Here is a 26,574-nt window from a genome sequence, read left to right as displayed (position 1 = left end):
ATGCTTGAATCTATTTTGAACTCCGAAGATAAAACCCGTATGACCCTGATAATTGTATCATGGCTGACTAAAATGTCGTAGTAGTGATTCACTAGGGAGTGAGCCGTTCAATGCTTGTTGTCTCTGGTCAGTTGGGCTCATTTACTTCAAGTCCGATAGTTGACTTGTTGTTCTCCTGAACTGGCTGTTGAAGAACAAAGCTTTCCAATGACTGAGTTCGCTTTGTTTATATAATTTGCCTCGGTTTTATATGGCGATCTAACCCGCGAATTGGCTGACCACTCAATTCTGAGGTCCAACAATAACGGTAGAAATAACTGAAAGAAGGACATGAGAAAGGATGGGGATCAATTTAAGAGCAGGTCGTTTGAGTTATTTCTATCCAACCTTAAAAGGATATGTTCATCAAGCGGTCTCTTATTGATGAAGGAAAGCCGATGTATTCCGGTCGTTTATTCCTAATGATCAAACCGACAATGACAATGATCTTACAGAGGCTCTGGATGGCTAGTGTTTTCTAACCTTTTAAATATATAGCCGGTAAATCAAACAGACAATGGCCTCAACTAGGGTTTATCCAGGCGCAGAGTTGATGTACTTCAAATTGACAAGTTTGAAGGCGTGAAATACGGCTACAGCATAGTTTAAGTAACAAATCTGTGAATCAATGTCATATGTGTCCGTGTTCCAGAACTATCGTATTTTACAAGTGACTCTTCCATCTCATTTCAACACAGGTAAAACAGCTCACCATTATTATAATTATTGGGAATAGAGTACTGCAATTTAAGGTCAAAGACTGCGGTGCTTTCATATTGCTCCGCTACGATGCACGAAATTAACATCGATGATATTAATTTGGGTTCTGGATTCTCACACGCTAGATACGCGTCTGTAGTTTCAGCGCTAGGAGTACATAATCAAAAATTATTCATAGGATCCTCCTCCATATCAGGTGAATAATAGCACCTTCCAAGATGCAAGAATAACTTGTGTAGTGTTTAATTTTTTTTGTAAACCGGTCTTTCATCGTAATTGTTTCTTGATGTAATTAGATGTATTTCGGCTTATTTTTTGCAATTCATCTTGTATCTTTTAATCGTTAGCTTTAGTTGGTAAGCTGGTCCTAAGGTATAATTTTCTTCGTTTGTGTTTGTTAAGTATTCCTAGTAAAAGGAGGCCGAAGAATAATAAAATACGGAAAATCAGAATATAAAAGCACCTTTTCTATCAGTTGAAGTCAATTCAATTTCTTTTCTCAGTATTAAGATAGTCTATTGTGTTTGAAAAGTTTCACCGTAATTTGTTTTTGCAGTGAACTACATATTTATAGAATGAGGTTTTATAGACAGCTTTTCGCAATAAAATCCATAGAAAACGTTAATTACTAAGTGAACACACTTCTGGTACCAAGAAATAGCGAAATATCATCTATCTCAATGCCTGTTATTTTGTTGTCAACTGTTTTACTGATACCAGAATTAGTCTCATCAAAATCACTTGTCTTCAGTCTTCAGTAATAAGGATAGAAGGTCTATTGACCTATTTTAATCCTTGCAGTTTGTTACACTAGAGGTCCGATCTCGTCTTGAATATATCAACAGAAGGTGCTGATATTACGTGTTCTGGTAGAGAATTCCAGTAATTAACTACTCGGTGCGAGAAACGAAACTCCAGATGAAGACTATTTGATCTCGGTTTTTGGACTTTCTTTGAATGTCCTGTCAAATGTTCATCCCTAGATGGAAGGAAAAGATAGGACATGTTAGTACCAAGGTCATTGTTCAGGTTACAATATGCCAATATTATATCACCCCGTATTCGCCGGTAAGATGACGGAAATAAGTTGAGTTGTCTCAGTCTGTCTTCATAAGACAGGCCAAATAGACCTTTTACCATTTTTGTCCCGCAGCGTTGGACTCGTTCCAGCATATCCGCTTCATATTTGAAACAAGGACTCGCTGCTTGAATCCCATATTCCAAATGTGGTCGTACGAAAGTTGGGTATAATAATCTTAACATTTCCTCATCCAGATACCGGAAAGATCTACGAATAGACCATCATACCCTATAGCCTTTTGCAGCAGCAGCCTCACAGTGGCTTGTCGTTTTGAGATCATTGCTTAGTATGACTTCTAAATCTTTATAGTTTCTTACTTTGGGTAACACAAATCCACATATTGTGTAGTAATACGAATCATCGTAGTTATTTAGTTGCATCACTACACTTTTGTTAGAATTTACTTCTAGAGACCACCCGTTCGCTTTGTAAACAAAGTATCTTAATCAACTGTGAATTGTCAAAATAATATATCGTCCCTCTTGTAATTAGCTTGCAATTTACTTAGTTAATCTTATCGGATATTTCTTTCTCTATTATAGCTCAGAATAATTCATCAAAAGCACTATTAAAAACCATGAGTATTTGCTTTTTATAAACTGTTAAAATGAGGACATAATAAGAAACTCTTCTAAGTCGTCCATAAGTTATAGTCTCACCGTTAAGCTATGTAGATATAAAGTCTGAAAAGATAAATAAATTGAACAGTACGTATATCATGTCATATGAAAACGGATATAATTCCTTGATTATAATGTTAATTAGCACTAACATACCGTAATTGTTTTTTGCCCGCCATAGGGGATCTGTGGGGTGGTGGTTTGGTCGTTTACAACCTGAAGAATGTAAAAAACTATTTTGGTCGAATCGCATATGAAGATGAATCGGCTGTGGTTGATGATATCTCTCAGCAAGTAGTTACAGAGACGTCTTTCGACTCATCTGTCGCATCAATAGCAGCCTTGAATTTAAGTTGCAGTGAATTAACAGACGCTGTTGTAATTGGTTTAGATGATGGTTCTATTCAGTTGGTTACACTACGTGAGGTGTCAGCTAATTCTCATCAGTCACAAATGCAGGTATCTATATTTTCGATAGTCATATATATATATATATATATATATACCAAGTCGAAATATTTTTCTCTCATCAAACTATTGAATGAAGAAAAGTAAGGTAGTGGCTCTGCACTTAACCACTAAGTTCGAGGTTTGAACCCCACTCCACCTATATGGATAACGGTGTTGTTTCACTAGCCCTTACACAAAATTTGGCTCATATCCAATTAGCTGGAGAATTATTTAATTCGATTCAAAGTTTATTTTAAGTAAAGTAGAATACATGCTATCTATATAAGGTAGATTATTACATTGTTCGTACAATATGAGTAAATTGTCATGTTTTTTTTCGAGTAAACATTTAGCTTGTTTGATAGTTGTACCATAGATCCAAGTTAGTTAGTCATGAAAATGGCTTCATTTGATCCGTTGACAATATTCAACATTGAAAATACATGACAAACAAATATAGACTTGGCGGAATTGTATTTCTTCGACCTACTGCATCTCATAAAAAGTAGAAGAAATACAAATAATCGCAGTGATACAAACAATGTTAATAAAACAGATAAAAGGGGAGCTAAAAAGCCAAATAAAAATAGGGGTGAGGAAATGTAAAATAATCTTATGTTTATGAGTTAAATAAATTTGAAGATTCCATGTTTTTTTGAAATAGTAATAGCATCTGAAATTTCTTCCATTCAGTTCCGTTTGCGCTAACGCTACGACATTGGTTAGTACATAGTGACTGATTAGTCTATTTATTAACTCATTTGCCGAATTCATCGACTTGGGTTTGAACTGCGCTCTAAGTTTGGGCGCTTATGATACTAACGATTTGCCTAGATCGAGCTGGATGTGGTGGAGTTGAACTTGTGAACTAGTGAGATTGTAAATTGAACACCTTAACCACTGAGCTAGTCCTCCTGACTAGTAAAGATAAGACGTTGGCACATCTGCACTACTATGACTAATTTTAGGCCATATCACCGACCAACCATTAATTACAGTTATTTTACTAATCTTAACCAAAAGTGTGGTTTTGCTTTATAAATACTATAAGTTAACAAGAACCAATAGACCTTCATCAGTCAACAATCCATCACTTGAGGAGGGGTTAGGGCATGAAATCGAAAAACTTATACTCGTTGACTAATAAAAGTTTAAAGAAAAATATTTTGTCTCTATTATATCTATGAGAAGGTTAGATAAAAATGTTCAAAGGTAATTAACGCAAAATTTTATTGGGCTGCAAGTTATAGTCAGTTCGTGTGTAATATCTGCCATGAAATCAATCAAGTTAGTTATTACTTAAAACTCTTATGTTAGATAAGAAGGTGAGTAGTTTAGTTAATTTTCTATTGTCCTTATAGGAAAAATTACTTCTGACTAATTTTATTGTATGTTTTCTATAAAAAAACTTTAAAATTGCAATTATTAGTTGTCCTTTAATCGTAATTCCTTTGTACTTTACATTGCTATCTATTTCGCAATAGCCATTAACGATCAATTCTGCTACATACCATGACTGGCCTTTGGAGAAAGTAATAGCATCTCAGACCTCAGGATCTACGAATCCTCATATCATAACATTAGATGTAGCTGGATGTGTAAAAGTAAGTCGATACATATTAATTATCTTCTAAAAATATTTACTAGATGTAAAATATTCTATTCGCGTGTAAGATATGACCAACAAGATGTGTTCCTCTGGAAGATGATTTTTGATGTAGCTACATTCTCTGAGCTAGGTGGTTTAATTGTAAAGCTTTTTCTATATTTCTAGATAACGTAGTTATCAGTACAAACTTCATTTAGAAGTGCACTATAAGGTTTTCTTCACACTTGGGTTACAACTTGTTCTGTTGATCTTGATTGGTTATTGTTGGTGTTGACAGTTTTCTTGTCATTATCTGCCTTAATACAGTCTACTCTATATATAGCCTCTGACAGGGATATCCTACTCACTGCCTTCTCGTGGCGGGGGTGTTGTTTACGAAAGTGAGAGGACGAAAAGAGAATATCCGGCGCTTTAGCGGGTTGATGGACATGGAGGGCCCACCTAGGGGAGTTGGAAAACCCTCATTCCAAACCAATGGTGCACATGGGCTCCAGTATCCTGAAGGAACGAATGGCGTATGAACCTATTGTTGGTCACCGTTTACCATGGGACTGCATCTCCTCACGATACTTCACTGCCTTGTGGATCAGACCTTTAGGTCAAGGGCTCCGGGTGTGACCCCCTAAGAAAACCACCTGTTTCAGTTTGGGCATCCAGGCAGTATCACAGCCCTCATATAAATTGAATGAGATTTTTGTTGCGCATATATATCTGGTGTCCCCTTGTACCAATATTTCTATTTAAATAAATAATAATGACATTAAGGAAGATAGGCTTATTTTTAACTGCAGCTCATGAAAACTGGTAAAACATTTTATCATCTTATCTAACATTAACTTTCTATACCTTAACTTTTCAATGAATCGAAGCAATAAAATTATATATTTGCTGTTTATAATTTTCACTATCTCTCTTCTTAGAATAATATGAATGTGTTATTGATTGTGTTTTTGTCAAGTTTTACGTGTTTGCTTTGTTAAAATACGGGTTAAACTAAATAATTACTTAGTACACATACATATATATGTATATGTATGTAGGTGTAATTCTTACAATATACAAAATACAAAATGAAAGTGAACTTAGTGTGATTAAGAAAATGGTACTGTTGATATATATTTCTATTATTAATGTATGAATCAAATATTTGGCTATTTTACTTACGTGACTTTTAGATTACACTCACTCACTCACTAACCCAGCAACCAAATTATCTAAAGAAAAGTAAACTTGAAACATAAATGAAGTTGTTATTCGTATCTATGTTTATTTTGTACATGAATTTCATAAACTTTTAGAACGTAAACCTCTATTTACATAGCTCTACTTTTAATTTAAGAAAATTATTACTCAATCATTAAACAGTACTAAAATCTAATATAAATTTGTATCAGTTTAAGTTATGCTATATTTCATTTCAGTTTAACAAAAGAGGCATGTGTAAAGTTTTGTCCGACAATGATAGTTTTTCTTGACTTAAAAGCAGCATTTGACTCTGTAGGCCGAGAGGCTCTATGGCAGTGTCTATCATTGAAAAGTGTACCTCAGAAGTACATAAGCCTTGTAAAGGCTCTTTACTCGAATACTACCAGTCGAGTGAGAGCTTATGGCGAACTGTCATCTGATTTTACAACTTTAAGTGGTGTCTGACAAGACTGTCCACTATCCCCATTTTTGTTTAACTTCATTATAAACATATTGCTGGAAATAACACTCTCGTCGACTGAATTTTCAGGAATTGATCTCCTGCCAGGAAGTCTACTTATCGACTTAGAATACGCAGACGATATAGTCCTGTTTGGTGAAGACGCTGACAAAATGCAGAGTCTTCTGTTAGAACTGAGTAATAATGCCAGGATGTTTGGGATGCGTTTCTCCCCCTCTAAATGTAAATTGTTACTTCAGGACTGGCCTGCGTCAACATGTAAACTAAGGATAGTTAGTGAAGTAGTCAAACGCGTCGACAACTTCACCTACCTTGGAAGTCTGATCAGCCCTAATGTGTTGGTTTCCTACGAAATCTCAGCACGGATTCAAAAAGCTCGTTTGGCTTTTGCCAACTTACGTCACCTATGACGAAGAAGAGATATCCGTCAATCAATTAAGAGACGAGTATACTGAGCAGCAGTTCGTTCTATTCTACTTTACGGCTGTGAAACATGGCCATTAAGAGTAGGAGATACTCGTAAGTTACTAGTATTTGACCACAGATGCCTTAGAAATATTGTTCGCATCTGCTGGGATCACCGGGTAAGTAATAGCGAGGGTAGACGCAGAGTATTAGGGAATGATGGTAAATCAGTTGATGAGGTCATGAATCTTCATCGACTGAGATGGTTAGGCCACGTGTTACGTATATCTGAACACCGATTACCACGACGCGCTATGCTGGCTAGTATTGGCGATGGTTGGAAGAGAGTTAGGAGTGGCCAAACGAAAACGTGGCATCAGAGCGTGAAGTCACTAACTTCTAGTTTGAGCCATGTTGGTAGATACAGACTACCTGGTTGGGATCCGCATGACTATCGTAACCAATGGTTGGAGACTCTGTGTGACATGGCTCAGAATCGATCACAATTGCGTAGGTGTATACACTCTTTATCCTCCTTGAGATCAAAATTGCTTCATATGTCTTTCTTCCTGTACTATATCCTTATATACAACCTATCTTTTATATACTACCACCACTAAATTAAGTACTTCTATGAATTCGGTGTTCATCTTGTGCTAACGAGGTATGACAACTTGGACCGATGCATATGTGTGCCTGGTCCTACGTTGTAGCTGACTGACTGACTGAACTAAAATAATAACGGTATATTTTTGTAAAAATATTTGATTTTATATAAGAATTTCCTCACTTCTTGATTTATTCATTCATGTTAATTGGTCTAAAATGTATCAATGTATGTATTTTCTCTTTGTGCCTGAACAAATTATGTGATAGTCAAAAGTGCACGTGGTCCAAAAAGGTTACAGGATTGAACATTGTCCTATTTAATTTGATTTTGGCAAGGTGGAGAAGGGAGGTATTGTACCTCATTATCCAGTTGACTGTATTCATAAACTTGTATTTAGTAAATGAGTTTAGGTAAAGTACTAGTAATGCTTATCCAACTCCAAAAGTTTCTGATAGAAAGTTTTCTCACTTTAAAACTACTTTCAGGGTTTCGCTGATTTAATTCATGAGTAAATAAATTGACTGTAGTATACAATCAACTAAGTTCTGTTATACAATGGTCGAGATGAAATGCTATTATCTTTTAAAACACGGTAAATGAAACTGTTATTGTTGATTGTGTGTTTTAACAAGGCACGTTTTTTCTAGTGATTTAGTAGGTGATATATCGATTTCCATTATTCTGGAAATCTTGAACTTTGAAGAACCAGGAAAAAAGTAGTATCATTAAAGCTTTATTTTGAAGTTAGTAAAAATAAAAAAAACAACCGCTGTCGGTAGTTATTGGAAACTTTGGATAAATTGTTTCAGAATCGTTCACAATGAAGCAGATGGATTCATTCTTTATTTTAACTTCGATCTTGAATCCCAGTATCCTTTTCCACATGCTTTTCCATCCTGTGTTTTCAAATTATATTCCTAAGGTTCAGTTTTTCTTTTTATCATCTATACTACATTATTTCGATATCTTATGCTCTTTTCATCTTATCATGTTAATCAGATATGGAAACTTTGGCTAACCCATATCTCTATCCGGATATATATTGATATCTATATTTCTATCTGTTTGTATGTCTATAAGCGAGTTCTGGGAACTCTTAAAAAAACACATCACACAATAAGTAATTATATGTGAGTTTGACAAACCATAAGCACAGTTTTCAGCAAAGTATTTTGTTATTATGATAGTCTTGAGCGAGCTCATTTGTTGTTTAGAAAGATATGTCATAATAACGATTTAAACACACTTAACATATAACCTTTTAAGTTCAAATACATCATTTCACTCGTTTCAAATTAAACAAGCTAGCAGATCTAATTCTTAGTTGAGCATGTTCACATCTTACAATCGAAGCACCAGATGCATATGCGCCACAAAAATTTCATTTGATTTGTGTGAGGGCTATGATACTGCCCGGGTGCCCAAACCGAAGCAGGTGGTTTTCTTAAGGGCCCACACGCGGAGCCTTTGACCTAAAGATCTGATCCACAAGGCAGTGGAGCATCGTGGGGAGATGCAGTCTCATGGTAGCCGGTGACCAACGATTGATCGTACAATGGAGAATTACACGAATGTTATTCTAAGCACTTAATTGCTATTTAATCTTCACTTTGCTTACACAGAACACAGAACATCTCATTCTTAATCTTGATTCAATATTAAATTATTCAATTTTCATTGTTGCTTTATTTATTTCAAATTAGTTATGGGATTGTCCATCTTTAATGCCTATTAAATCATGGTCTATCAATTCTACAACATGGCCTGTTAATGGTTCCGCTTTCACTCCAGATATTTCTTTACTATCTTCTAATAATACTAATGGTATAATAAATGATCAAAATAATTGTGAAAACTTTTTATTATCAACTTTAAATCCATTAGATTTGAAACGAAAAATTTGTTTATGGGATATTCGTATCAATGATGTATCTAATCCACTTGTAATTCAATCAAGTGATTGTTCAAATGTTAAACATGATTTACCAACGTGAGTCGTAATGTATGTATGTCTCTGTTGTTATTTTTATCTTACTTTAATTATGGTCAGTGTGGAGAAAAGTTGGTATTTTTACAGCATTATTTTGATCGAAAGATCCAGGATGATACATTGTTCTAAGTGTCATATGATATAGTCTACATAAAATCATATCCTCAAGTTTCTTGCGATTTGATCCTGGAGAGTTTCTTTCTAACTACTTTCAACCGTCTTACATCGAAAGATAGTACAAACGACATCGTCACTCAGATTAATGGCCGCATTAAAAATGAATCGATAGATTTTGGATAGCACGAATGACTAGACAAACACAAAATCGATCACTACTCAGTGGTTGATCATTTTGGGTATTTCTGTCTTTCAGAAAGTCAGTTGGGAATCAGTAGTAACGCCTTGGACTATAAAGGTGAGAGAAATTGGTTCTAATTCCACTGAGAGCATCAGCTCCCTCAGAACTCTGAAGTTTCAAATCACTGTCTGACTTTTGTTAGACTACCATTGAAAACCTACGAACATAAACTGGTCAAATGTCAGTCCTGAATATCAACAACGACATAGTTCAAACTTTTGGTAACAAGTAAAAATTAGAACCGTCTATCTGGTCTTAGAAGCTCAGTGAACAACACATGTGTTTTAATTTGAGGGCTTTAGGTTCGAGTGTCGAAGTGAACATCAATAGTAGAATGCAGCCTTACACAGCAAGTGAATCTCAGACAAGACAAAACGAGCGTCCTAAATTTTATTACTGACCAGAATCTATCTATTCGATAAAAACTTACAATATAGTAGCTTTATCTAAGCAATCCAACAGAGACAAACCAAATTTCATTCATGAATATCACCAACAGGTTATTTCAAACCATTATTAATAATAATACTGGTCTTAGTCTTTCGAGATTGTATTTGTTAAATGTACTTGATCTTTTAGACTTATTTCTTTGTGCCTTAAATCATTTTTATTCACAATCATATATATGTTTTATTATTTTAATTTAAAGAGCACTCAGTTGGCTTTCACCAAATCATTTGCTATTAGGAACTTACGAAGGTCATTTATACGTTTATGATATTCGCAATCCTAAAATGGAATTATCAAATGTAGATGTTACAGATGCAAATGAAACCTTCAAATCGTCCTCACATAGATGTAAACAAGTATGCATGTTTAATAAATTTATATTTTATTGTAAATTTTTCTATTTGAAGTTGATTTTTATCACAGAATAGCTTTAGTTGAAGAACTATTGAAGTCCAGGGATCATTCACTAAACACTAATTTCGCTGTAATTCGAAACTCATCAACTATATGCACCTATTACTTCACCAGAGGTAAAATGTTGAGTCCTTATGGCTAATTAAACAGGTATCATTTAGGGTAATCATCACTGTGTATCATAAATTAAGACAAATTAGAAATTGCAACCAATGGATGGTGAGTCGGGTTCGCCCCTTAACAAAGTGGAAGATATTGAATAATTTTGGAGTAGGAATCTTGGAATTCTCAGATAGTTTACAATCCTCATTAGTTGTCGGATTGAATTCGATACTTTTAAGTCTTTTATGGTTATGTTATTAGTCAATTACGTAAGTAAAATATATGCCAGTTCGATTCTTAAACTCCAGGTAGCTCACTTTGTGCGGAAAAATATACGTTTATCAAACTGAATATTTATCAAATTATATACTACCAATCTATGAAAAACTATCCAGTTGTTCGAACCAAAAATGTTTCGCGACTCAAACATATAACCTCAATAGGATGTGTATTACGTATGCCCAACCACTATCCATCTTTATGGGGAATGTTTCAGTGATGTATATAAGCTCGTAGAAAGAAAGCTAGAGGTGACCAAATCAAAATATAGGATCAGTCCATGAAGTTGGTTTGGGGTCCACTTATTAATTGCAGCCAGTAGTTGGAGGCGTCAGGTGACATAACTCAGAATCAGTCACAATGGTGCCGATTCATGCACTCTTTGTTTCCCCCTTAGGTTTTGAGTTTTAAAATTATTTCATTTTTAATGGTTGAGTTCATGAGTCAATTGAAGATAGACCACCATGAAAAACCTGCAAGCACTGAACGGCTGTTTCGTCCTAGATTGGAATTCTTCAGCAGTGCGCATCCACGGGTTCATTCTTATCGAACCGTGTTACCATTTATGCCTGATGTTTTTTTTAATATCGTTGATATTATTATTGCGGTGTTCACTACATATGTGGACAGATATAAGTAGTATGTAGTAGGAATTTGCAGTGGAATGCTTACCAGCAGAGGATTGAAATGAAGGGGACAGTAAGGAAAACGGAAATCAGTTAGAGTAACAACAGAATTAGAAGAAATATGGAGTATGTAAAGAATTACTGAAGGAATGTGTGCAAATGGCGTGTTTAATCTCTGATGATTTTCATATTTTACAAAGGTGTTGTGTGATTTTGCATAAAACAATATATTAGTTTACTGTACCTGAGTCTCCGTTCACTACATTACCTCTTTCACTACTCTGAAACTAGTGTTGATAATCCTATTTCATAGTGCTGTAATAGTTTGTTAACTTGCATTAATGTACATCTGTCTCACGTTATATGTTGCTTATATGTAGGCGAACAATATTGTTTTCGACTATATCTTCGTCAGGATTTACTTTAATATACTGCAATATTTATATGCATATACATAATTATTAAACTAATCAAGGCAATTTATAATTCAGTGATAACAGGGGAATAAATTACATAAATAAATATAGTAAGTAAAGAGTACAAATTGGCAGTGTTATAATAGGTGTACTAGCTGTGATAAGAATAATAAAGGTTTGTATCCATGTTTCATAGTGGGAATTAGATCAATGACTTGAAAAATATAGATGCTGAGATAACATTTATAAAAACTATAAGATTATGTAATAAAAAATGTTCAGAAATTTGGACAATGAAGCGTATACTTGGGAGGAAAATGGATGGGAGGGGGTGAAGAAGAATAAAAGAACAAATAGTATAGAAAATAATAATAAACAAAGTCAGAAGGGTTTCTTTGTTGAGATGCGCACTGCTGAGGAGTCCCACAATAAGACGAAACGGCCTTCTAGTGCTTCCCGGCTTTCCATGGTGGTCTAGCTTCAACTGACTCCTGATTTCAACTATAAAAGTAATAGATAAAGTCATTGGGTAAAGCCAAGGGAGATATAAAGGTGTTACAAATTTCTTATGAATACAATGACTTGGATTGTTAGGTCGAATTCTTATAGCCTCTACTATCGAACCCTATAAGTAAAACTAGTAGGAATACGATAAATAGCTTAAAATGGTCTATTTCTGTCTATTACATGACCGCTATCTATCAAGTATGATAGAAAAAAAGCTGTGTATTGTTTTGAAGGTACCCTTTCCTAACCACGAAGGTAGGTGTTTACTAACTGGTTGGCTCAGTTGTCTGGTAGTGCGCCCAATATAGCTTTCTCCACAGGAGCAGCTGAATTCGTAGATACACGTAGATGTGGCAGAATCAGGTAACTTATGCTTTAATTGAGGAATCATCATAGATGGGTTCGAAACTTCTAGGTATATTCGTTTTCATAATTTTTTATTTTCATAAGTTCAATTTCTGCTGTTTTTTTCATTTATTCTACCTCATTATTTTTACACAGATTGTACAAATCCTTACGCATAATTATCCAAAAACATCAACTGAAAATATTCCTAATACTTCCAAATATATCGGACTAATTCAAATCAATGGTTCAATAGATGTTTACCAACAGGATGTATCAAATGACATGTTTACACATGTATATCATGATGGCAGAAAATCAATGACGAACATTGATAATAGATGTTATGGAAGAGTTAAACCATATGGTTTATTTCTTTCTTCTGATCTTATGAATTCACAACAACCATGGAGATTATTACTATCAACTGGTATTCCTGACAATAATAGTAATAATAATAACCTAACATTAACAACTACTTCATTATATACTGCTAACATGAATTATCATACAACAATGCCAACTAAACTTGATTATCAACTTTGTGTACATCCAAATCTAATTGAAACAAATGTTCCAGGATTCAACAATCTCTCTAGAATTCATTACATAAAATTGTTTAATATTTAATGTACATACATAAAAACAAAATTCATATCAAAGTATGAAATGTCCTGTATGATATAGTTACAGTGATTTTACTCGACTGGTGATGATTGATATACTTCCTCTCTGACTGATTGTGATAGACAAGAATGTTTATAATGTTTAAAGGAAATAGAAGATGAATAAGAGGCAATCAACATTGTAATGTATTTATTTTGTATGTGTATGTAAAATTGTACATTTATTGCATTTAATAATAGTAATACATTTAAGAAATAAAGTCAGTTATTCCTTTTTGTATAGACAAAAGAAGCAACGAAATTTTCGTGACTTCTTGATTTTTATGCCTTTTGAGTGTAGTTCGCTTGTATAATTAACTTTGTCCGTTGTCGTTGCTGCTGTTGTCTGTTTCACACACACATACATCCTCCCATTGTCAGTTGTTTTATTTGAATGTTATCTAATCTTTGATACTTTCTGATATCTTCTTCTTGTAATCAGTAAGTTAGATGAAGTCATTGTTATTGACCAAGAAAACTGTTGATGAGATTTGATTCGTAAGAGCTTTCATTTTACCGCTTTTGATGTATAAGACAACTATTGATTAGTTTCTGTCGTGACATAAGTGGAGTGGTAGCTTAGTGGTTAGGATGTTCAGCTTCTCATATTTGAACCCCGCTGCTCCATCTACGTCATTTCGGGCAACCGGTTAGTATCACTAGCTCGCATAACTGAGGTGTGACTTATAACCAAGTATCTGGTGAATGAGTCTGGTATGTTTTCTATGTGTACCTCTTGGGGCCTTAAAATTATCCGCCGGAAATGACAAACCCTTACGAATAAAATTCACGCTGGTCGCCTAGTGAACGAAGAATTGGTGGGGAAAACCGACCTATTTTTTATGCAAAATCAATCCGTGACTTTGTAAAACATGAAAATCATACATTGAATGCATCATTTGCTTATCTTTCTTCAGTTATCTGTGACACACTGCGTCATTCTCCCTATGTTATCGTCTTGATTGCTCTTCATTTTCCTTCCCTTCTCATTTCAATTTTTACTGGTAAGCATTTTATTCCCGATTCCTACTATGTACTACTTATATCTGTCTGCATATGCAGTGCACACCTCAGTCGCACAGGTCAACGACTATCTGGGCTCAACCAAAAGTTACTAGGTTAAAGCCTCGGTATGTGCATCATTACTGAGACACATCTATTCAGGTGAAGAGCCGTAAATAGGACGAATCACATTCCCTAGGTTTCACTGCTAGCCACTATCTGACTGTAATGCAAACCTGTTGATGAGACTGCTTATCTCGATATTTAGATTCTATTTTGCAATTTTTAACAGACAGGTATCATCTTGATTATATCTAATCAGAGGAGAGTTTGTTTAGCGAATAAAATAAATCTGATTTAAAACCCAATGAACTTCAGATTTTAACTTCTTTATGCCTATTTTATTTATTTTCTGTGATTGAGTACAATTGTATGCATAATCACTTTATTGAGTTATAATAGTTGTCTGACATTGAGGAATCCTTGATCTGTTATAATGCAAATGAAAATTATGTATTTTCAGATTGATAAATTAACTACTTTATGTTAGATTTTATTCTTCAGAAAAAAAAATTATATTGTACAAAATATGATGAATAACCTGGTAGATAAATTCATGCAAATGAAAGTAAGTTTTCTGATTCACCCCTTAAAATGAAGATTAGAAGAAATTCAATTTCGTACAGTGTTAATTAGTTTGGACTCTATAGATTCACTGGTAAAATATCTATGTATAAATTCTGGTCTTTACTGTTTGATCTTAGGCTGATTGGTGTACGAGTTTGAAACTGTCAGATCAAGTAAGCGAAGATGAATAGTGGCTAGCAGTGGAATCCAGGATGCGCATTTCGTCCTATTTAGGACTCGTCAGCTGGATGTACCTGCATCTCAGAGTTGATGTTCACCCTGGAGCTCCAACCCAGTACCTTTCGCTTCAAACGCCATCGCGTTATCCACTCAGCTACTGAGTCCTGATAATCACTTGCTTGTGCAATGTTGTGAATTTTAAATCCACATTAGTATTGTTGGTTTGAATCTTCCCAGTGATGTTTAGGACTGCACCTGGTCAGTCTCTAATTGGCATATGTGCATACTGTGCGTATTGCCTCGAGTGTCTATCAGGACTCAGTAGCTGAGTGGATAACGCGATGGCGCTTGAAGCGAACGGTACTGGTTTCGAGTCTCAGAGTGAACATCTACTCTGAGATGCAGGTACATCCAGCTGACGAGTCCAAAATAAGACGAAATGCGCATCCTGGATTCCACTGCTAGCCACTATTCATCTTTGCATACAATGCTTGTGAATTAAAGCTATATCGAGGCAATACGCACATATGCCAATTATAGACTGACCAGTCCTAAACATCAATGGGAAGATTCAAGCAAGCGATACTAAGTGAATGTCAGATCAAGTGTTGTTAGTCTGTTCAATGAATAATTGCAAACATTATGTCTTACGTTTCGACATCATTTTGATTACGATTAAAAATTAGAGTGGATTCAACAGTTGTTTCATTGTCCTTATCAGCTCACATACACACATGATCCCAATAAGGATCTAACTCAGTGCCTTTTAGATCTCACATTACTGATGGATCCCATGTGAGGATGAAACAACTGTTATATTCACCCTTGATTTTTTATAAGTATCCCATTTGATGTCAATCCGTAACAAGCATCATATAGAAAGTAACCTAATCTTCATAAAACTTCATCAACAAGATCCAAAACTGTGTTAAGCTAGTCTACCTTTATTAGTCCATCTATACTAAAAATCAGTTTAACAGTATTTCACTTAATTTATAAACGTTATTCTAATTTGTTGATCTATTTCAACTAGCGATTTCATTATGTTACAATCACTTAATCTATAAGTTGACTTATTTAAATGACTGTCTTATAACTAATTGACTTTATTCAATTTTATATTTTTGGTACAATATAGAATTCTATGGACAAGGTATTTCAACAAGTTCCTGTTTTTTATTTCTCGATCGATCTTGACGTTAAATATTAAGTGATTGCTTGTGAGATGTTAGCAGTTCGGGAATCAATATTTGAATAATGTTCAGTCTTTCCAATGTATATCGCCAGCCACCATAATATCTCTGATTGTACTTTTTTGTAATTTGTACAGCGAAAGGTTGTGAACTTCTCATAAACGTTGTTTATTTAAATATATCTAGATGGAAGAAACAGATAACCTAGGTATTCAAGCAAACCGCCAAGGATTCTCCGTTTATATGCATAATAAGAATATAACCAGTTATCATATATATTTAATTTAAAAAAATATGAATCTATGTATTCGTCTAAGAGTAGTCAGTCATTTTGTATATAGTCAGGGCAAGGTTCGAACCAGCGATTGATTTGACTAACGGGGTTTTTTTGTGGAGATTTTTAGTAATTTTTTATATATACTGAAAGCATGAGTCAGTTGAAGGTAGACCACCATGGAAAAGCTGGAAGCACTGGACGGCCATTTCGCCTCATTGTGGGACTCCTGAGCAGTGCGCATCCACGATCCCGCCTCACGAGATCCGAACCCAGTACCTACCAATAATAATTTTGAAATGAAAATAACTTTTTTACTAAGAGAGCAGTTTTCTTAAATTATTTCAAAAAGTGATTTATTATTTTTTTTGGAATAGATAGATCGTGACTAGCGATAAAATACAGGATGTGCGTTTTGTTCCACATAGGAGACCTCACTAATATGTACCCCTGTCTCACTAAATGTTCACACTGGAATTCGGACCTAGTACATTTCACTTCAAGTACTAACGTGTTATCCGCTAAGGTATTGAGTCCGAATGCCCGCTAACTTGTTCAATGAGTACTATGTTTATACCATTATTTGTAGCGGTTCAAATTATTCCGTTGGTACGGAGTTTTTAATCAGTCTTTGTTCGCATACATACATCTTGTGCAGACTACCTCAGTATAGCCATATCATTACAGATCTTATCAAGATTTATGGATTGTAGCTAGCATTGTGATGCAGGATGTTCATTTTAAACCCTTACTAATACATTCTTGATTCTCGCATTATTATTGTGTCCCATGTTGATTATTTTCTTCATAAATGGTTAAACTTTGAAGTACTCCCGTGTTGTTTATAGAGCAGCCTTTTTATCGAACGGGTTTCCGAGTTGAACTGCAATCTACTTAATCTTGGTTAAGTCACCTAGTTAGTATTTGGTTAGTTTTCTCCAACTATTTGATCTCATGAACAACAATTATTAATCTTAACGTGTGAATGGATTATTTTTGTGTGAAACATTTATTTTCCCTCTAGATATTTGACTGTAAGTTATCATCATTAAACGAAATGGATTGAAAGTAGTAGCATATAATTGTAACTGATCAGTGTTTCAGTTTACTGCTGATCTTTTAATCGGTGTGACTCTATTCTTATCTACCCAATGACTAGATTTGAAGTTTCTAATTTTCATGGTCTAGGTTTTCTCTGCTTACATTTCTGATTTGGTCCTTCGTAGCAAAAAATATTAATTGGCAGCATTGTGTTCTCGAAGCTAAACAGTTTAGTTGTAGAGGTTTCATTGTCGCTCTCGACAACAACATCATCTATTTCATCTAGGAGTAATCTTGTCAGTTGTTCCACAAATGTTATGTCAGTGCATTCTGATGGTCTTATTCATGATTGTTTGTCTTTATTTGTTCTTAAATTCACGTTGACTGCTAATCACAAACAAGGTCACTCAGAACGAGTTGATATGATAGGTATGGAATTACTGAAAAGCTGACTTCCACATGTAGTAGGCGGTGACGATATTGTCTGGAATAACAATGAGACCTCTGCAATTAAATTATACAGCTCACAGAACACAGTACTACCGAAACATCCACCTGAACACTTGTTATTCCTATTCATCTCTTTTATACTGATAATAATTACGATGTATGTTCGAATAGACAAAACTCAATCACATTGGCGTAGATATATTTACTTGGTACCTTCCTGTAAATGTTATACTCAGTACGAGATTTTATACTTTTTATTGCCTGATTACTGATTTGTTGTGCCAGATCCTGCATTGTGTGTTTATTTGTCCGTCCCTCACTTTTCCCCATTTCACGATTTGTCGCCTAATTGTTTGTGGTGTTATAGTATGTTTTCTTTTGGTGTTCTTCAAAAAAGATGATAGCTTTCTCTAAAGTTTTCTTGACTGTGTTTATTGTAGTTTTATGCTTCTAAATTTTTACTACTGTTTTCCAAGGCTAAACAACCATATATTGAAGCAAGTGAATTAAATGCCAATGACGTACAAGTTACATTGATTATGCAAGGTTTACAAGCGCCTAGTCGAGGATTTTGTGGACTTATTAAACCCGGTTGTTCAGGGAATTTTCACAGTGATTCTTTCAGTACAACATCTGCAAGTATTCGTCAACAATTAGGCAATGGATTACTAAAAATGGAGCTTGGTGAATAGTAAGTTAGCGTCTACTTATTATTCACTTCAATATTTAATTTATGTTTGAGTATGTGCACTTATTTATCCATAGTTTATTATTATTATTATTGCTGTTGTTTGATGATATATTTTATCCATAAGCACAATAACTATAATCGTAGATCAATGGTTTTGATGGTTAAAAGTGTTGGGTGGCCATGGGTGTTCGAATTGTAGTCTACCCACTAGTATCACTAGCGCTCACACTAAGCAGCGGGCTGGAAGACATCTAGGGGCAGCCAAACTGGGACCTGGTATCAGTTCGTGAGGTCACTGAAAATTGGACTTAGCCATGTTATCTAGATAGGATCCGCGTGATTGTCGTAAACAATGGTTCGAGGCTTTGAATAGTGTGGCTCAAAATTGTTTGCAGTGGCGCAGGTTCATCCATTCTTTATCTTCCCCCGAATTCTGAGATTCTTAATTCCTTATAACTTCTTTTGGTTTTTATCCTGCTAATTTATGCTTTCTTTTTGAGTTGTATCTTCGATGCCAAATCTTTTCTATTACCACTGACGCTATTAATACCTCTAATATTCTAGGATTGGGCTTGTGTTATATCCCGAAGAGGATTATGAATAGTAACTTTTGAGGACTATTTATGGACCAATATGATATATGTATTTTCCAATATATAATTGTTAAATAACTTAACTATTCATATTCATGTTCCTTTTATTATGAGCTTTATTTTGATCTATAGACTATTACTGTACGATTTACCATTCCTGAGTTATACTCAGTCTATTAATTACTGTTCACCCTATTCACAGCCACATTTAGGTGAATCCTGTACAAATGTTATTTTCTATTTTATGGTACGATATGGTCTGTTTGATTGGTATATAAACTCAATATGTTTGAGAATAATGATTCATATTGCAGAGGCTGTTTATGGGGTTCTGGACTTAACTGACTGAGCTAGGCAGAAAGCAGGACGGATAAGTACTCTAGACTGCTCGTACGGGTTTCGCGTGTCATTGGTCCGATCAATAAATCACTACTCTCTAATAGGCGGGTACAAGATATAACAATTGCCGGCACAAGTTATAACAGCCTGACAGTTTTATCTCAGTGTGCTAATAGGGTATGGCAACTTGAGGCGATGTACATAAGTACAGGTTCTACGTTGCGAATTACTGACTGTGTGATGTCAAAATCGAAATTCAATGTAACTTTTCATTATTTCATTCAAAATGATCTCTTTGTTATATGTGGTACAAATATAACTCTTCACTGCCTCCTCTCTTCAGAGGTGTTGTTTATCAAGTCGAGAGAATAGAAACCGAATATCCGGCGCTTAAACATGGTCCATAGTTACAGATGACCCACCTAGAGGAGTTGGAAAATTTTGATTACAAACCAATGGTGCACCTGGTTTCCAGGATCCCGGGGGGGAATGATATATGAACCTCTTGTTGGTTGCCTGATACCATGTGACCGTATCTCCTAACTTTGCTCCACTGCCTTGTGGGCTAGACCTTTTGGTCAAAAGCTTTGTGATCGGTCTCCTGAAAAACCACCCAGATATTATCTCAGTCTACACACAAGTTAAATGATAACTACTTTTTTTGGCTCATATATATTTTATTTTCCCTTTGTACCGATGTTTACGTGTTGAAACAATAATAATAACGATAATAATAATAATCATAATAATAGTAATAATAATGTTATATGTTTTCAATAGAGCAGATTTAAATTGATATATTTCACAAACAGTCTCACGTAAACCTATAATAATTTTGATGGAGAGAGTTTTTGGATATTCGTCTAATTTGTAAGTGGATTAATCTCAATTCGGGTACTATTTAAAACCGGTGTGCGGTAAACAGTCATGTTGTTTAACCATGGTATTGCTTAGCAGCCTATAAGATTGGTATTGTACTTCACCACGTTGTTAATAATTCCCTACATATACATAGGTCCTGGGTTCTAGTCTCACGAGGCTGGGTCATCAATGCACACTGCTGAGGAGTCCCACAATAGAGCGAAACAGCTGTCTAGAGCTTCCAGGTTTTCCACGGTGGTCTAGCTTCAATTGACTCATAATCTCAACTATATAAACTTTCCATTGTTCATTTCAGTCCCATTATTATTAATATCCCTATAATGTTAACAATAATTATAACATCGTTTTACTCAATGAGTATGATTTCAATAATCATGTTATTTTCCTTTTATTCTTGTGTTCTATTGTGTATTTACATTATTTAGTTCATTAACTGTACTATGCGAATTAACTAATCCTAATTCTACTTATGAATATTCTGTACGTCAATTTCCATCGAAAATTATGCCAACATTTTGTACATATAAAGTGAGTTTATATATGTGTGGAAGTGTAAAAAAGAAAATGTGTTTTTTTAACAAGTTTAATTAATGTATCAATGTAATAGTAATATTTGCTCTAGTCCAATACTCTATGTTTGATTATGTAATAAAGAATTCTGAAACTAGGATATTTGCCCATTAATTTGTACCGCATCCATCTTTGAATGTTCAATATATATACAATATCTAGCATGTTTTCATTCATTTAAAGTGTATACACTTGCCCTGGTACGGCCAAGAGTGGGCAAAGTTCGCTCTCCCTTTCGAAATGCTCTCACATGGCCAAGTGTATATAGCATCTGCCAGGGAAGTTTTACTCACTGTCTTCTCACACCATGAGTGCTGTTCGTGAAGTTGAGAGGATGAAAAGCTAGTGTCCGGTGCTTTAACCGGGTTAATGGACACGGAAAGTTCATCTAGGGGAGTTGGAAAATTCTGATTCCGAATCAATGGTGCACATTGGCTCCAGTATCCTGAGGCAACAAATGGCGTATGAATCAGTCGTTGGTCACTGGCTACCATGGGACTGCATCTCCTCACGATGCCCCAATGCCTTGTGGATCAGATCTTTAGGTCAAAGGCTCCAGGTGTGTCCCCCCCGGCAGTATCACAGCTCCCACAGAAATCAAATGAGATTTGTGCGGCGCATATATATCTGGTGCCCCTTTGTACCAATATTTATGTGTTTAAATAAATAAATAATGATCGTCATTTCAGGATGTTACTTTCATTGTGTTTGCTTCTTTTCCTTTGTCAAGTTGAGATATACATAAGTGGAGATATGTAGATAACCTCAGGTGATTGAAACGAAGTGCTCAGTGAAAATTGTACTCCTCTATGCAGCACTTATCCACTAGATGAACGAGAAAATGCTAGATGTTGCACTTTTATTGAAAACTGAGAAAAGATAGTTACCATATATTCCGAATCCGTTGTTTAAGTATGAAAAATTGTAATAAATCACCTCCTTTTTATAAGAATTTGACTTGTAAAACATCCAAAGATCTATATATCTGAAGTTTTAAGTTAATAATCAGCGATCATTCATATTAATCCGTATTTGTTTACGATTAGTCATACTGCTATAACACCTCTTTCCATAGCTAAATATTAGGTATATTTGATGGATGAGGTCTGTGTTAATTATATCTTGTTTCTCCAAAGAATAGACGAAGAGGAAAATATGCCAACCACTAAAGTGGCACTTGTTCAGCTTCTCACTTGTCAGATTCACAACAAACTATACAGATTTGATAACATTACGTAAATAGACGCGATTAATAGATGAAGTTAATTAATTTTAAAAACAAATCTAGAATCGAAGCATTTATGGTTGAAAAAATTAGTGCTTGGAAGAATGACAACTCATTAGTTTGAACAGGTTCTTATGTTTATACTGGTTCATTGTGTTAAGATATTGATAAGTCTTCTGACTGAACGCTTGAATCGGTTTCCTGAGCTCTTCTAATAAGCCTAGGCTAAATCTACACGACAACTTAAACACGAGAGAAAAGGCACGAACCATAGAAAGAACGCTTTACTGCAAGGTTAGTTTATGTACAGAATATTTAAGGTATTTATAGCATTTCGGATAGCATCGGTTTTTTGAATCCTGCTAAACATAGTAACAGGTTAGGTAATCATCAAGTCAGAAATATGACACGTGACTTTCTAGATGTTTCTGAGGAAATTATATTCAATGCTGATTGGGTAAAATGTTTCCCAGTGTTTTCAGGACCCCTTTGGGCTTTTTTGAGGAATATTCTGAGTCTTCCCAACAAATATTATATTGTTTTATATCTTTTCTTAATTTATGCCTATTCTCCTCTCTACTACTATTCATAATTTTATTACTTGTTTGATGAACATAAACTCAGGTAGAGAAAAGCAATTTGTTGTTTCATGAAAAATTACTCAGTGCTTTCGTAAAATATGAAAGCCATGCATTGAATACATTATTTGAAAATCTTCCATCATCCGCCCTTTAAATGCTTCATAATCCTTCCACTTCTCTTGTTATTACAATTGCTCTTTGTTTCCCTTCCTGTTCTCTTCAATTCAATCTGTTGGCAGGCATTCCACATCCCACTGCTGCCACATACTACTTATATCCGTCGGTATAAGCAGCATACACCACACTCGGTGGTCTTGAGCTTAAGCGTTCGCGTGCGAGATCGAAGGTACTGAGACCATTCCCACTTGCGGGGTCGCGGATGAGCACTGCTAAGGATTTCCATACTGGGACGATACAGCCGTTCAGTGCCTCCAGGTTTTCAATGGTGGTCTAACTTAGATCGGTTCATTATCTCAATGAAATAAAAACAAACTACTGAATTAAGGATTTCAAGATGATTGCACCTGTAAAGTTATCATCTTCACTATCTCCTCTGGATTACTTATCACATGTGACCAACTCTTTGGAGAAAGTGATAGTTGAATATAAAGCCATTCGACATCTTTTTTTCACAGCAGTGCTAAAATGCTTTAATCATAACGTCCCACGCTTTATGATCAGACAAATATTACAACGACACCGAAGGTGACCTAGATTAACATAAGTCACTCCTGCTTTCTACATACAAAGCTTTATCTCTTTATTACTATTACCACTACTCAAAAAGCTACTCAGATATCACAAATTCCTCTCCTTGTCCTAATAATCCATTATTATCTGAAGAGTACAAGCACCCTAGCATTTACCCCTAATGATATCAATAATATATTTGTATTTAATTCGAATATGATACATCTCTCTATATTTATTTCCATTTTAATAGATACAAAATAATAAAGTCAAATTACGTTTGAGAAAAGCTTGTGGTTCAGAACAATGGGCTGGTGCATTAGCTGTTAAAGGTTTAGATCAAAGTTGATAACTGCACAATAAAATATATCATTATGATTAGAATATACAACAAATATTTTGTACATGATACTATATGAGATCGTTTAATTAAACTGTAATATACATATATATATATATGCATACATACACTTGTTATTATAAATACAATGCTATTGTATTGAGTCCAAAGTCAATAACTACAATTGGAGCATTGTACTTCAGTACAACGATGATATTTCAATGGATGACAATCCAATGTTTCTTATGATTTCCTTCTTTTGTTTAAATGAACATGTCATCCTTTTTTAAATGATTTTTTTAGTGTATTATAAAACCTTTGACTTTGTTTTATTCGACGTAAATTACTAATATCGCTTTCCTAGCTATATTTGCTTTCCTTTTTTAAAGAAACATGATTATAAAAATATAGGTAAATATATAGTTCTGATAATCTTCGTCTTCTTATTACACTATTGGTGGAAACGAAGGGTCCACCTAGGGGAGTTGGAAAACCTTGATTCCAAACTAATGGTGCACAGGGGCTTCAGTATCCTGAAGGAACAAATGGCGTATGAATCAATCGTTGGTCACCGGCTACCATGGGACTGCATCTCCTCACGATACTCCACTGCCTTGTGGATCAGACCTTTACATCAAAGGCTCCGGATGTGGCCCCCTAAGAAAACCACCTGCTTCAGTTTGGGCACCTGGGCAGTATCACAGCCCTCACCCAAATCAAATGAGATTTGTGTGGCGCATATATGTCTGATGCCCTTTTGTACCAATATTTATGTGTTTAAATAAAATAATAAAATAAATACACTATGGAAATATATAATGCTTGTTTATTTTACATTCTAACATAATCTTCAGTATAGAGATTTGTGGACATGATTGGATACTATTGGTATTATGAACCCACCTAAGCTACTTAGCCGTTGAAAACCTAAGAGCTGTAGACAGCGGCTTCGGTACGGTATGCAACTTCTCAACATACACAGACTTGTCAGTGGGGATCGAACCCAGGACCGGTATCGCCCGTAGACCATTGAACTGGGATTCAATGGCGTTTCTTTTTTAACTTCAATCATCATACGATATTGCGTGACCACCATTCACTGTTTTTGGTGGGTAACAACTATCTCACATTCGATACGTTTGAACTTCACCGGTTATGGCTTCCCAATAAAATCCCAGGAGGCTGTGTTCGGACCCCTGAAGGGTCGTGGACGCTTACTGCTAAGGAGACCTATACGAAGGTGAAACGGCTGTCTTCGCGAACAATATTAAGTGTTTCTCATTACTACTGCTACTACAAACATTTCGATTCCTTTGCTATTTTTCTAGTTAGTTCTGTTTTTGCTTGCTATTGTGATATGTGAACTTGGTTTAACATACACATATGCTAGTCTGTACATCGATCATGGCTGATCGAGTCTCGATCCCGTACTTTTTAACATTCAAAAAGAAACGAAATTTTATCGGGAGGCTCTAGGAAACTGATAGTTGTCCTTGCATTCGAGATAACGTTACTTAGTCTTGTAGTTGCAAACCTTGCCAATTAACCGATTTTGACAATAACCTTATTCAATATAGCACTGAATGTAGGTTACTTGTTAACGGTCAATTGTTTGATGCTTAATACTTTATCTAAAAGAAATCTAGTATATACTTGATATAAGGAAGTCGAATCCACAAAATGATACATCATTTTTGTCAACGCTGAAAAGGTTTTACCACATTTTTATCAATAACAGTCTTCAAAATTATTATGATACGCTTGAAGAATCTAGACACATTATGTGCTTCCGCACGCATGCTAGGTCACGACCAAATGGTAAATGAGAGAAGTTAAAAGAAGACGGTTGTCGGCGGAAGTCAATCATACTATTCGTACAGGTCTGGCTTAAAAATTTGAGGGATATTTATGTATATACCAATGAGTTGAGCACATCTGAACTAGGCTTACCTATTGCAGCTTTTTGATTACCCTTTAATCTTTTCACTCACTTACTAGGTCGCGTCCGAGTATGGGGAAGCGCGCGTATCGGGACCGGATGACCGCATAACGTAAAACATGAATAACAAGTATACATATTCGTCAGGAATAAGAAACAATGTTACACATAACAAATTCCTTTTTTTTTAAATCAAATAAATAGACAAGACAATAGACTACATACAAAACCACTTAGTTAATGGTATACACTTAATAGAATAAACAATGAATTTGAACTTGGCGCATATATATATATGTGCATTGGTTCAAGTACCAATACAATAATACATTAGCACAAAGGCAAATAATTGTTTTTTCCAAGTTGTCTTTCGACCTCACAAGAATAAAACAAAACAGTATAATTAAAGCAACAATAAAAGAAGAATAAACTATAACGTGGAAGGACCAATCAATTATGTCTTGAGAAGAAAAACCGGCAACAGAATAAATAATTAATTATACCTAATGATGAAAAGCAAAGATAAGTAACTATATGAAGGTGAGTTGATCTATTATTAGGGATAGATTGTATTTTTCATTTAAAATCAAATGTAATCTCAACCT

At 34.9% G+C, this 26,574-nt stretch overlaps 1 protein-coding gene across 1 annotated transcript; it reads left to right on the top strand.

Annotated features, from left to right (window-relative positions):
- Window positions 1–24,039, top strand: Smp_156940 (hypothetical protein; the record flags this gene model as incomplete). Its single annotated transcript, XM_018797705.1, has 9 exons — window positions 1–37; window positions 2,642–2,919; window positions 4,395–4,514; window positions 8,904–9,190; window positions 10,198–10,354; window positions 12,844–13,260; window positions 18,596–18,810; window positions 21,050–21,152; window positions 23,944–24,039. The coding sequence occupies 9 exons, from the start codon at window positions 1–3 to the stop codon at window positions 24,037–24,039; spliced, it is 1,710 nt and encodes a 569-aa protein (XP_018652721.1).
- Between the last annotated feature and the right edge of the window lie 2,535 nt (window positions 24,040–26,574).

The sequence above is a fragment of the Schistosoma mansoni genome, chromosome 5 (assembly GCF_000237925.1).
Source record: "Schistosoma mansoni strain Puerto Rico chromosome 5, complete genome".
NCBI lineage: Eukaryota > Metazoa > Platyhelminthes > Trematoda > Strigeidida > Schistosomatidae > Schistosoma > Schistosoma mansoni.
The sequence above is the reverse complement of the archived record's forward strand: the minus strand, read 5'-3'. Positions and strand labels throughout refer to the sequence as shown.